This window comes from Cloeon dipterum, chromosome 2 (assembly GCF_949628265.1).
Source record: "Cloeon dipterum chromosome 2, ieCloDipt1.1, whole genome shotgun sequence".
Classification (NCBI taxonomy): domain Eukaryota; kingdom Metazoa; phylum Arthropoda; class Insecta; order Ephemeroptera; family Baetidae; genus Cloeon; species Cloeon dipterum.
The window spans coordinates 4,583,018-4,597,167 of record NC_088787.1 but is presented as its reverse complement, the minus strand read 5'-3'; the positions used below and the strand labels follow the sequence as shown (position 1 = coordinate 4,597,167).

Genomic DNA, 14,150 nt, shown 5'->3' with positions numbered 1-14,150 from the left:
AATTATGGAAATACTGAAAAGTTCAGGGGAAATATGGCTCAATAAATACGAAAGAAGCAAAAATATTTTTATCTTTTAGATTTTATGCGCGTCGGTCCGCTCTGAATGTCTAAAAATAACGAATATTCACAAAACGGCAGCCTCCTCGCTTTTATTTGAACTTTTCCCAGCGCCTCCTAGTGCTCTCCATTCATTTCCCCTCCGCTCACTTGGCTATGCCATTCATAGTCGCGTGCCTGCGCCTGCCACTTCATTTGGCTGATTTTCTCCACACCCCGCTGACGTTACACCAAGAGCCAACAGCGCCGTGTCTGACAAGTGAGTGGGGCATCTGCTGAACTAACGTCAGGCCCCTTCTCTTGGCTTTGAATGTGCAAGATCCGCCTTCTCTGCCTCATTCGTTCCCCCTCCAGCGGTATGCCATTCAAGTACAAAGTCGCGTGTGCCTGTTGGTCTGGCTGATTTTCTCCCCGCCCCAATGACGTCATGCGAGTGCCACCAGCGCCGTGTCTGAGGCAGCTTTTTAACTAACACAATCAGGCTGTGGCGACAATGCTGCCTCTGGCGGCCACTTTAAAACCATCGAATAAAATCCACGGTTTCATGCGATCAAGCTTTTGCATCTCTTGACTTTCTTGGTTTTTCAGCACGCATAATAATTACAGAGAAATTAGAAAAAAATGGAATGATCTCTCGTTTTTTAAAATGTACTGTGTGAGACCTGTGTCAATTAACCGTCGTCCGTCAATCACTCGTTTTAGTTTTTTTTTTTAACAAAATTCACCGACTCTAATGGTCATTTATTTAATTTTTAATTAATCCTAAAAATTAATTGGTTTATCATAAAAGAACTTGGATAATTTTCATAAGCAGGATGTTTGTTATGCGTCAGAGATACTATAAGAAACCAAAGTCAGCCCTGCCGCCGGAATAATTGCAAATTCAACCGCTCAATTTAAGGGTTTTAATCTGCTTAAAACATGAGATTTGCTCTATCCTTGTGTTTTTCCCTCAATTTTTATCAATGTGGTTGTAACATATTCTGCTGAAGAAATCAGAAATCTCATTTCCATCCCGCCAACATAACGCTTTAAAATTTTTTTATTTAAAACCAGAGAAATTAAAAATTACTTTCTTTTACACACTGACTACTTTAAAGCCGTTTTCAACAAATATGATAAATATAACAAGCTTAAATTTTTGTTTATTTCTTCTTATAATTACACTCAAATTCGTCAATAGGTTTAATTTTTTATATACATAATAAGTATAGTATCGATTTCCGATGGTGCTCATGAAAGGATTTTCAGGTATTGTGCTGTGCAGACTCAGGAGGATTTTCTTCGCAATCTAAAGACGTGTAAGGTGTCGGTGCAACGTTATCTTGCAGAGGTTCCGGTTGAGCAGGGCTGACGTCGTCGCACTCATCCGGAACGGAAGGTACGCCGGCACTTTTCGGATTCTCATCTTGGACATCGTGGTTGTCACGGAAAACGGACATTTCCTGGGCCTCGTTGGTGTTTTTCGGAGGGGAATTTTTCCTCTTCGGTCCCAGGGTGAGCCAAAAATTTTTAAGACTAAACAAGATTACGCAGAACACGATGATGCAGATCAGAATGATGTTTAACAGCTGAGATTGGTGCAATGTTGCTGTCAGGATGCTGCTCTCCTGCACCTCGGTTGCGACATTTTCCTTAGCAGGCGTCGAAGATTTTTTTCTGGTCAGAATGTAAAGGTTAACAGGCGTAGTGTGATTGAATTCTGGGAGTTGTGCGCTGGAGGCGTTGGTTTCTTCAACTATTTCGGTTGTTTCATGAAGTTGAGTTGAAGTCGTGGCTGTTACGGGCGGTGATTCAGGTGCTGTAGTTGTTGTCGTTGAAATATACAAGCTAACAGGCGTACTGTGATGTGTTTCTGGGAGTAGCGTGCTCGGGGCGTAGCTTTTTTCAAATATTTCGGTCGTTTCATGAATTTGGGTCAAAGTTGTGGTTGTTACGAGCGTTGATTCAGATGTCGTAGCTGTTGTAGTCACATTGGACAAATTAACAGGCGTAGGGTGATTGAATTCTGGGAGTTGCGTGCTGGAGGCGTTGGTTTCTTCAATTATTTCGGTTGTTTCATGAATTTGAGTTGAGGTCGTGGTTGTTACGGGCGGTGATTCAGGTGTCGTAGCTGTTGTAGTCGGAAAGGACAAACTAGCAGGCGTTGGTTCGGTCTTAGGGGAAATGGTTGTGGTGGTTGGTCTCGCTGTTGTAACTGATAAAAAAATAACTCAAACTTTTATTTTTATCTAGCATGAATTCTTTTTTATTCGTCGTTTTTTAGCAACAAACCTTACAAAATACAAAGCACTCGTCTTTGGCTTACATTAAATACATAAAAACTTCAACGGTTAAAAAGTTTTTAAGCAAACTATGTTCATGTTCAGAGCAAGATTACCTGTCGAGTCCTCAAAGCTGTATGGTTTTGCGGCCTTTAGTAGCCTGTACCTTGGTATCAGATTCGCTGTTTTATTAAGCTCAGTCATCCAAAAGGTTCCCGACGAATCCAAAGTGAAAGTAAACGGCCAACTATTACCCCGCATTCTAGCCTGAGAAGTGTAACGGACTGTTGTAATTATAGGCAAGACCAAAGGTTAATATCTAAGAAATTAAATGCATCTCTCGAATTTAAAAAAAAGTGAAAATGTTGACCATAAATTTAGATCAATCTCTAATAGAATCACAAATATCTATATTTAAAGTGATGTCCTACCTCATAAAAACGCTGCTCGTGAAATGACTGGGAAGTGTTCCACGAGGAAGTGTAATTCTTCCCCCAAAAGGCGGCATACATGATCTTTTGACTGTCAACCAGCATTCTATATGGTATTGCAGTCCATTCTCCGATTAATTTCGGATTTGCAGATCGATTTCCGTTGCGAAGTTCGGTGACGGAAATTGAATACAGTTCATTGGAGTTCCATTCACCAAAGTAGAGCTGTTTTGGTTCCTCCTTAGGGGACAGAGCAATGGAAAAAACCTTTATTCGTCGCGTAATGACAATCCAAGATTGATTTATTTCCAAACTATATACAACAATGTGTTGATGATCCCACCGCGAGATGTAGGCAAAGGTATCGTTGGGCGTTTCGTCTAGCGCCAAGTCGTGCAACCAGCCGCGAAATGAAAACCGGTGAATAAGTTTGGTCCGATCGTTGTTGGTTAGGTCGATGGTCCATAGTTTGGAATTGCAATATCTGCGACCGCTGTCCAGAACCCACAGTCTGCCATTGGCGTCAACTTCCAGCCCTCTTGCTTCTTCAATTTTGTTGCAACCTCCATATTCCTGCAAAAAGGACATTGTTTCGTTTTTGAAAAATCTTTATTGAAATTTTAATTCAATCTTTTTTTTTTTACTAATACTCTCTTATAGGATCAAAAATGAATTTTGACGATTTTCGTATATAAATGGTTGTCTTGTGGCAACACCACTGTGGTGTATTTCTATTTTATTTATGTTGCAGATTCCCAAAAGCATCACGTGATTGAACTATAATCTTCTTGAAAGAAAATAAAAATATTTTGTGTTGAATCTGTTGATCCTAACCAGAATATTCAATCCAAACCATTTTTAAAAAATTTCAAGGCCATTTCATGAAAAAGGAAAAAATCTATTAAATTAAAAATTTACTGTTTTCAATATGCACATTTGATTGTTAATCTTTACTTTTCACACTTACATGCATGTCCCACGAAGGGAATGCAGCGAGTTTCGGGGACGCAGAGGCAGAGGATGTGCTGCTCGTCGGCAGAGAAACCCCAGACTTACCGGAATAAAATTACCATAATCACTAAATTTCTCAAGGCTGAAAAAGATCCTTGTTCCGTACACAGCCATGAAAATAGGTGCACTTTTCTCTGGTTTGAAAGTTCTTTCATTCAAGGCGTTTGTCCTGCTTGCCTCAGAAGGCCACTCGTAGTCCATTCCATTCTGCCACTCGAAGACTTGCGTGAAGTTGGCGGCGGTGGACAAGGAAAGGGGAAGTAAAATGATGGCAAAGACGAAAGGATTCATGACTCAAACGTTTCTAAAATGAATAAAGTGGTAAATAATTTTTAAAAAACGATATTCTGTGGTTGGTTTGTGTAGCGTATTGAATGGAAGGGGGGCATTCCCTTTGATATTTATATTTAATAAACAGAACCACAATTTCATCCTAAACAATTAGATCAATGTGCTATTTATGTATTTATTTAACAATCAATAAAGTTCTTCACAAACAACTGCTTGATATGATAAAAAGTATCCAAAAATTATGAACCTGCCTCTCGGTGGATAAAAACTGCAGATGTGTCGCAGCAGGATGAGTTGCTTTTAAATAGAAGGGTTTATCTTCTGTGATAAATATTAAACTTCATTTTTTCTTTACAATCTTTCCAATTATTTTAAATTGAATTTTGACTGCAGCTAACGTGCAGCACTTCAACAGAGTTGCTTGATATTTGGCTATAGAACTCAATTAACCCGTAAAAATGGATTCGGTCGAGCTGGTATCAAAATTTAAAAATTGAAATATATTGACATTTTCCTTTTTATTTAGCTTAAATAGAAAATCTGGTTGAAAGTCATTTAAAATTAAATTACAGTTCAAACTGAAGGTTCATTTTTACTAGTAAGTCATCTCAGCAACGGTTCCTCGTCCTCCATTTCCGTTGAGACATGATTTAGGGCAGTTGGCAGTTCCATTTCCTCGGCACCAGCGTTGCGCTGCTCGTTGGAATTTTTCGAATTTCTCATCCTCAGGGTGAACCAGAGGTTGACAATGCAGCTGAAGACCAATAAGAGGGCGAGCGAGCCGATCAAAGCAGAGTAGTCAATTTGCCTTTTTCCGGTGAAACGTCCGTCTTTAATACATTTTAAAATATCACGCGATGGTTGAAAGTATTTCAGGGAATATCTATATTTTTCCGAGGTAAATTACCTGTTTTCGGAGGTTCGCTCATGTATGACTCAGCACCGACTGCTGCCTTTAGTAGTCTGAACTTTGACTTGTACGCTGTTCCCTTTTTCTCAGTCATCCAAAAGGTTCCCGACGAGTCCAAAGCAAAAGTAAACGGCCAAATGGCCATCAGATCTCCAAACTAAAAAGTGTAACGGACTGTATTGTCATTTTAGAAAAGATCAAAGATAAAAATTGAACAAATAGACGCTCAACTAATCAATTTAAAACGTAGACAAATGGCTAAAGTGAATTTTATAATAAAATAAAAAATATCTTATTTGAAATGATGACATAACATACGTCATGAAAACGCTGCTCCTGGAATGGCTGCGAAGTATTATATGAGGATACGTCGTGTCTCCACAGAAATGCAGTGTAAATTGTCCCGTGGTTGTTCATCAACATCCTGTACGCATTATGTTTTTCAGTCCATCTTCCGATTAGTTGTAGATTTGCAGTTCGAGTTCCGTTGCGTAGTGCGGAAACGGAAATTGAGTACAACTCATTGGAATAGCGTTTGCCAAGGTAGAGCTGTCTCGGTTCCTCCTTAGGGGACAGGGCAATGGAATCGACCTTTATTCCTGGTGTGTCCACTATCCAAGATTGGTTCCTTTCCAAACTAAAAACGATCACTCCCCTCCACGAGATGTAGGCCAAGGTTTCGTTGGGCGTTTCATCTAGCACCAAGTCGTTAATGCTATAGTGATAGTAAAAAGGAAAAGGAAAACGATGAATGACTTCGGTGTGATCGTTGTTGACCAAGTCGATGGTCCATAGTTTGGATTTGCAATTCTCGCTACCGTTGTCCAGCACCCACAGCCTTCCAATCGAGTCAACTTCCAACCCCCTTGCAGCCTGGATTTTGTTGCAATCCATTTCTCCCTGCAAAAAATCATATTGTTGCCTTTTAAAACAAATTTTTTTTACGCTTTTGACACAATCAGTAACTCTAAAGAGAAAAAAAATTAATTTTTAAACTATTATTTCACATTCATACATAAATGTGTCTTAAGAAGATATTTTGTGTTTATGCTGACAACGTGAATGACATTGTTTTCAACGAGAACATTTGATTTTGTTACTCTTTACCCATACACTTACATGCATGTCCCACGAAGGAACTGGAGTGAGCTTTGGGGACGCAGAGGACGCGCTGCTCGTCGGCAAAGATACCAGAGTCGCCGGAATGCCATATCTATACAAACTGAGGAAGATTCTTGTTCCGTAGACAGCCATGTAACGAGGTTGAATATTCTCTGGTTTGAAAGTTCTTTCATTCAAGGCGTTTGTCCTGCTCGCCTCAGAGGGCCACTCGTAGTCCATTCCATCGGGCCACTCGAAGACTTGCGTGAAGTTGGCGGCGTTGGCCAAGGAAAGTTGGAGCAAAATGATAACAAATGCGAAAGAATTCATGACTCTAACGTTTCTGAAATGAATAAAGTAGTAAAATGTTTAATAAAAATGCTATTTTATTATTTGTTTGTTTAGCGTATTGAATGGAAGGGGGGCATTCCCTTTGATATTTATATTTAATAAACAGAACCAAAATTTCATCCTAAACAATCAGGTCAATGTGCTTTTCATGTATTTATTTAGAAATCAATGAAGTTCTTCACAAATAACTGCTTGATATGACAAAAAGTATCCAAAAATTACGAACCTGCCTCGATGGATAAAAAACACCGAAAGATAAAATTAATGGGTAATATGGCTCGATAAATGCGAAACATGCAATTATATTTTAATCTTTTAGATTTTATGCGCGTCGGTCCGCTCTGAATGTCTGAAAACAAGGAATATACTCAAAACGGCAGCCTCCTCGTTTTTATTTTTCTTTTCCTAACGCCTTCTTGTGCACTTGATTCATTTTCATTCATTTCCCCTCCGCTCATTTGGCTATGCCATTCATAGTCGCGTGCCTGTTTAACTGGACGAATTTCTCCCCGCCCCTAGTGACATCACGCCAAGTAGTGCCTTCAGCGCCGTGTCTGAAGCGGCTTCTGAACTAACACAAACAGGCTGAGGCGAGAACGCTGCTTCTGGCGGCAACTTTAAAACCATTGAGTGAAATCCTCAGAAGTTGTGGTTTTTTTGTGTTTTTGAACTACGAAATATTTCAATTTGGTGCCTTTTCTTTATTACTGCAATGGTTTATTGTATTAATATTAAAATAATTTACACTTTGAATGGTTCCTAAATGATACAGAAAAGAGACGAGGTTCCCAAAGGCGAGCAAATAAATTCTCACGAAAGGTTGACCTGCAACCCTGGAGGGAAATAAAGGATCGTCGACTCTTGTTGCGTCCACAGTAGATTTTCTAGTTTTTGCTTGCGATTTGTGGATTCAGAGACTGGTGACGTCAGCGGCATTGGGGGAAGGGGAAAGCAGGGAGACGCTGTGGCTGGCCGGCAGGCACGCGACCTTCTCAGGCACAGCTTGGGAGGGGCCGAAAGGTGACGGAAAAAAAGTAATTAGAAATTTTTCTTTATTGTTCCTAAAAATATATGATACATGTATAGATAATGCATCTATGAACCGCAAAATAAGTTTAAATTATTATATTCATATAGATTAAGAATCGAGATTCGATGTTGCTCATGGCAGGAGTTTCAGTTATTGCGCAGACTCGGAAGTATCATTGTCTTCGCAACGTGGTCTCGTGGAAGGATCCGGTAGGGCAGGGCCGTCGTCGTCTGACTCGACTGGAGCACGAGGCGCCTCTCCGAATTTCTCGAAAGTCCTCTGCCTTGCAGGCATCGCTTTCACTCTTCTCGCCGATCGGGGGCTGAGAATAATCGGCCGCTCGTAGAGACTAGGAGCAGCAGGGGGAGCGGCCTGGTCGTGTTTTACTTCCTCGTACAGCACTTCCTCGGGGCCGTCGTCAGCGATAACAGACAATTCCTGGGCCTCGTTGGTGTTTGGCGGAAGGGAGTTGATTCTTTTCTTTCTCAGGAGGAGCCAAATACAAATAATGATAAGACCAAACAAGATTACGCTGAACACGATGAAGCAGATCAGAATGATGATAAAAAGCCGATTTTGGAACAATTTTTCTGTCAGGGTGCTGCTCTCCGGCACCTCGGTTGTGGCAGTTTTCTCAGCAAGCGTCAAAAATGTTGTTGTGGTCGGAATAGACAAGCTGCTTCGTTCTGTGCTGGTTGTGCTGGTTACAGGCGTTGGTTTGGTTTGGGAAACGGTAGCGATGGTTTGAATGGCTCGCGTAGCTGAAATAAGAATAAATTAATTGATGCTGATCTCACTCTGTCATTTAAATAAACAAAACTAATAAATATTTAGCATAAATGCTTTTAAAAAGACTCATAAACTTTATATGCCATGCATTAAATGGAACTTAAAAATAATCAATTCTATTATTGGCATTTAAATTTTTCCAGAGCGTTCCGAGCTAACTTACATTTTCTCCGAGGAACCGTTATGAGCAAGCTATTGTAAAGTGGCTTGACATTCTCTGGTTCGAAAGTTCTATCTTCCAAGGCCTGTGTCCTGCTCGCCTCCGACGGCCTCCCGTAGACTTGCGTGAAGTTTACGGCGGTGGCCAATGAAAGGTGGAGCAAAACGTTGACAAAGAAGCAGGCATTCATGACTCAGACGTTTCTGAACTGAAAAATTAAATAAAAATGACCTGAAATGGCTTTTTTTTAAAAAAAAGAATATATTTTTTATAAAATGAACACAATAATTAACATTCAGACAAAAATACAATTTTATCCTAGGCGAGAGTTGAACCATTTGTTAATTAGATGGTGAATTAATTTAAAATTCAAAAGCTGCCTCCGATAAATACGAACGTGCACGCTGGGTAAAAACGGTGGCGAAACTGCAGAAATATCGCAAAATGACGAGTGGCTTTTAAAAGCAATTAGCTCGCCTTTAATAGCTGCCAACCCGGAACTATTTCACCGATCGCTTGATCGATTTTGATAAAAAGGCAGTGAGTCAGTTGCGTTTTCAAGCGCAGGATGCGTGTTTCCGTCAGTTTAATGGATAAGAATAGAACCGCAGAAACAGAAATACACCTCGCTTTGCGCACGCAGAAACGTACAAGGAAAAACTGCAGCCACAATTCAAGCAGCAGAGCTGACTAATTTTTTCTAAATAAAATTCCATGGAGAGCACGCTTGATCGACATAAATTTTCGATTAATACACCTAGCCAAGAGTGCCGAATAATATGTATGTTAAAATGATTGAAAATAAATACTGAAATATTAAGGAGAAAAGGGGGCTTGAAAAATGCGAAACACGCTTCTATATTTCCACGTTTTAAATTTTATTCACTTTAATCGTTAAAAACGGCAGCCTCCTCGCTATTTTACTTTTCCTTTTCGCCACCTTGAGCACTTGATTAATTTTCATTCATTTCCCTCCGCACCCTTAGCTATGCCATTCAAAGTCGCGTGCTTGCTTCCCCCTCCGATTACGTCGTCACTCAAAGCGCTAACAGCGCCGTGTCTGAGTGGGGCAACTACTGAACCCCTTCTCTCGGCTTTGAATGTGGAAACTCCGCCTCCTCTCCTTCATTCGTTCCCCCTCCAGCGGTATGCCACTCAAAGATCAAAGCGCGTGCCTGTTTAACTGGACGAATTTCTCCCCGCCCCCAGTGACGTCACACCAAGTGCCACCAGTTCCGTGTCTGAGGCGGCTTCTGACTTACAATCAAGATATGCCGACAGCGCTGCCTCTGGGGGCCACTTTTTTTTTAAATCCACGGTTTCGTGTGGTCAAGTTGTTGCTCTTTTTTCCGATATCTTTTCACGTGAATTTGACGCATGAACTGTTTATTTCCCCGGCAAAACAGATGATTTACTTTAAAATAAAAAGTTGCAAAACTGCTTCGAAGAAATACGAGCATGCCCGGTGGACAAAATCGGAGCAGGGTACGTGTTATTTGCGTTAGAGTTTAGAAGCCGGCTTAACCGCAGAAACGGACCTTAACCTCCCGTTGTTGCGCACGTATAGACACGTACAAGGAAAAATTGACTGAATTAAAGATTTTTGTGTAGATAAAATGCCATAGAGAGCACACTCTGACAGTTTGTTACCTGCACTTTCGATTAATATACTATAGGCTAGTGCCTATGTTAAAATGATGGAAATAAGGAAAAATAAAGGAGAAAATCGTTGCTTTTATTTTAATTTCCGAGCACCACCTTGCACACTTGATTCATTTTCATTCATTTCCCCTCCGCACATTTATAGCTAATAATAATGCTATTTTCTAAGTCCCTTGTCTGCTTGTCTGGCTTACTTCCCCCTCCGTCTATGACGTCAGTGTGAGGTAATTAGCATGATAAAATATGGCCGCGATATCGGAATTAACTCAACCGCAAAAATGAACGAGAATAGAAACTCCTCTATTAAGTATTTCCACGTGCAAGGAAGAACATTGAATGAAACAAAATACGCGTTTATGTGTATTAAAATTAATATTTAATGAAAGTAGCACTTATTTTGTGAAACCAATTCCGTCTTCATTTTGTAAGACTGCTTCCACTTCCAGGTAGGTGACCGATTCAGGTCTCATTTCTACGTACTGCTCCGAAGTGCAAGGTCCCAAAACTACATTTTCGTATAGAACTTCCTGATCTGCAATGCAGACGTTATCGTACTCGGCCGGAGAGGAAGGCGCGTGTCTAGAAATATCTATCTGCGAGGAAAACGACTCAGCTCTTTGATAAAGCTCCGGAGAAGGCGGCTCGGCAGTGACGTAATCGTAGTGCAAGTCCGCTTCGTCGTCTAAATGACTCATCGGTGTCGGTACGGCTTGAAATCTAATTATAAATAAGAGGTCACTGGGAAAATTATGGCAGCAGCTCTTACCATATACTAAACGCCAACGTTTCAAGATACACAGCGCGAAGAGGGAATTTCTTCGAGACGTCATTTATTGAGCTTGTTGAAATTAATCAGTTTCGATTACCTCGGTGAAGTGACTCAAGCAGAAGGTAAATCTGAACACCTCAAGCTCCTTGAAGGTAGGTTTTTTCAAATGCTATTTAAATTTCCCTAATTAAAAATCCCTTGGTTTGTAGTGAATCGCCATATCGTAGAGCAAAAAGCGGCAATTTTACCGTCACACCAGATTGATCAACTCCTTGCATTTCTTTAGAAAGCCTGCAATCTGATAGATACTGTATGCGCCAAAACAAGCAGCTCTGATAAAAATATTTAATTGCTGATAAATAATTTTTTTATTTTTACAGATCTATTTCTGATTGCAAATCGTGAATTTTTTCAGTGTAAGTCTTTTTAAGCCAATTTGTGTCTGAATAATAATGTTAATTGTTAAATTTAAATTAACACGATAAGGAAGTTCTGGGAATTCATTGCATGACTAGCAAAAAAACGCAGCACACAATTAATCAAGCAGAAGCCGGAGACACGCAGCAATCTAGCTTTCGATTGTTTAAGAAATGCATATTTACTGTATGCAATTTTTAGGAAGCATTCCATTTGATTCATCAAATGGAAAATGATGGAAAATTAGAAAGACTAGATGAAGACAAATAGTCAAAGAGAAAAAGATCTTGATAAAGTAAAATTATGAAACAAAGAGAAATCTAGAAAATCAATTAAAGATACTAAGAAAATTAAAGAGGATAAAGATTAGATTCCTTTTAATTTTTTCTAGAACAAAAAAAAAAGGTGGAAACATGGTAACTATTCGAGACAAATGACAACTGTTAATATGCGTGGTGAGGTCAGCTTCAAATGAATACGAGGTAATGGTGTGCTAAAGGGAAAGCAGGGGAAGATTTTGGCGATGATGACAACGAGACGTGTTTCACATTCTCGCACGCTCTGAGCCTATAAAAGAAAAGCTTCTTGCGTGATCGGGAATTAAGAGGAGGCGTCAGAGAGGATGTCCTCAGTCCCTGAGCACTGCGGGAACTTGTGCACCTACTAACTCAACCGTGCCGTCAATTGGGGGTTGCTTCTCGTCACCCCACGGTTAAGCGGCGGCCATCGGCCCGAGCAGCGTCAAACGTACATTTCCCCATTATAATCCACCGGAATCTGCCTCAAAGAGGTTTGCATTCTCCTCATCCTGAGTGTTAGTTAAATGAAAATCTAAAATATATGTGACTGGCGATTTTGTTTTAACAAAGTCCTTTTAATAGAAAGTAATGTTCCCAAATTAAGTAAGTTTTCAGAATGTTTGACAAATTTAATTTTAAGTAGGGAAAATATTGCAATATTTAAGCCAAGCAAGAACTGAATTACTCGAAAACATATGATTCGTTTCATTAACTCTCAAAGGAAAAATATAATAAAATATCGATTAAATATTTTAGTTCAAAACAGTTTATTAATATATATTTGTATAGGACTGAGAAATAATATTTGATATTTTTAAGCTCATAACATATTTGTATATAAATTTTATGAGGCAAAGAAAAGTGAAAAGGGCACCCTTTAGGATTTTACTTGCCTGTGGGCGTGCCGAATAAATACGGTTTAGCGCCGACAGCTGCCTTGAGTAGTTTATGCTTTTTCACACCCCCAGTTTCATTTCGCTCCGTCATCCATAAGCTGCCGTTTGTGTCCAAAGCAAAAGTAAATGGCCAAAAATCATCCTGTGTTCCAACCTAAAAGAGTGAAGGGATTTGATGTGATTCTTACATAAATAGTGGAAAATATAAGGAGGCATAAAATTACTATCAAACTTCCAAAAAAATTGGCCCATGTGACAGACACAACGTGCAGAACAGGCAACTAAGTTAAATATCATGGTAAAATATGTTTCGATTTTTAAGATAAAATTTTTTTATATAAAAGTTTTTTATGCAGTAATTACACAACTTTATTATTTGTCGGGCAGAACAAATATTTCTTACCTCATGAAATCGCTGCTCTCTAAAGGGCTCCGAAACATTCCATTTGGAGGCGTAACTCTGTTCGTAAAAGGCGGCATACAAGATGTTGGCGCTGTCGAATACCATTCTGTAAGGTCGATCACTCCATCCGCCGATTAATTTCACATCGGCGATTCCGCCTTCATTCTTCAGCTCAGACACGGGCACCGAATAAAGTCCATTGGAACTATATTTTAGAAGGTACAACTGTCTCGTGGTTTCCCTGTCAGGAGAGAGTGCCAAGGAAAACCAATCTCCCCCTGGTGCTTTAACTAACCAGGATTTGTCCATCTTTCGGCTGTAAACTACGATGTCTTCAGATTTTAAGTTCACGATGTAGGCAAGCTGATCGTCAGGTGTTTTGTCGAGCACGATATCATGCAGCCACCTTTTATCAAATGAAGAAGAGACAACTTTGTGCGGGAATCGGTGAACGCGCTCGGTTGTGTCGTTGTTGAGCAGGTCGAAAATCCAAATTTTGCTTGAACAACTGCCTCTACCGTCATCAAGCACCCACAACCGACCTTCAGGGTCCACTTCCATACCTTTGGCCAACTGAATAGTGTCGCAGTAGTCTTGTTTCTGGCAAGATTGGTTTTATGAGAAAGCTTGAAACAATAAAATGCAGAGACTTACTTGCATATTCCAGGATGGAAAAGGAGCAAGCTTTGGAGGTGCAGCTGAACTTCCGCTCGTTGGTAGCCACACCAAATTGGCGGGAATTCCGGTATCCATAGAAAGGCTTAGAAAGAGCCTTTCTCCAAAAACAGCCATGTATCGAAGATAAACATTTTCCTCATTAAAATTTTTCTGTCGATTTGAACTGTCCGCTCCTGATGGCCAGATGAAATCGAATTTGTCCCACTCGTAGACGGTTGTGAAGTTGATGGCGTTTGCCAGGCACAGGCCAAGCAAAAAGATGGAAGCTAACAACGGAGACATTGTCTTCGAGCTGAAAGCAAAAAAAAAAATCAAAATTTTAAACAATTTATTAATGGCGAAGAAAGGGAACGAGGTTGAAAACACGTCTGGCTTTTTTATATGCCTATCTTGTTGAAACATTTTTGAATTTGATCAAAAATCATTAAATCAAGAAAAGGAACAGTCAGGCAAAGGGAAATTGAACAGTTGATTTCACGATTCCGGGCCTTTTTTATGTATTAATTATTTAGCGTTACACAATGCACACCTAAAATGAATGAGGAAATTTTATTTGCGGTTAGGAGAATTAAATCGCGAAAATCTCCAGCCGGCCCAGCGGGGTCCAGATGTGCGATAAAATTGGTTCG

At 40.0% G+C, this 14,150-nt stretch overlaps 2 protein-coding genes across 2 annotated transcripts; both read right to left on the bottom strand.

Annotated features, from left to right (window-relative positions):
- Window positions 1-4,659: 4,659 nt before the first annotated feature.
- On the bottom strand, window positions 4,660-6,397 carry LOC135937394 (protein yellow-like). Its single transcript, XM_065480545.1, has 4 exons — window positions 6,086-6,397; window positions 5,285-5,866; window positions 4,964-5,123; window positions 4,660-4,886 (listed from the first exon to the last, which is right to left on the bottom strand). Exons 1-4 carry the CDS (start codon window positions 6,395-6,397, stop codon window positions 4,660-4,662), a joined length of 1,281 nt encoding a protein of 426 aa, XP_065336617.1.
- Window positions 6,398-12,318: 5,921 nt separating this feature from the next.
- LOC135937694 (protein yellow-like) lies at window positions 12,319-13,798 on the bottom strand. The gene is made up of 3 exons (XM_065480880.1): window positions 13,498-13,798; window positions 12,844-13,443; window positions 12,319-12,594 (listed from the first exon to the last, which is right to left on the bottom strand). Exons 1-3 carry the CDS (start codon window positions 13,633-13,635, stop codon window positions 12,430-12,432), a joined length of 903 nt encoding a protein of 300 aa, XP_065336952.1. The 5' UTR covers window positions 13,636-13,798; the 3' UTR covers window positions 12,319-12,429.
- Window positions 13,799-14,150: the final 352 nt, after the last annotated feature.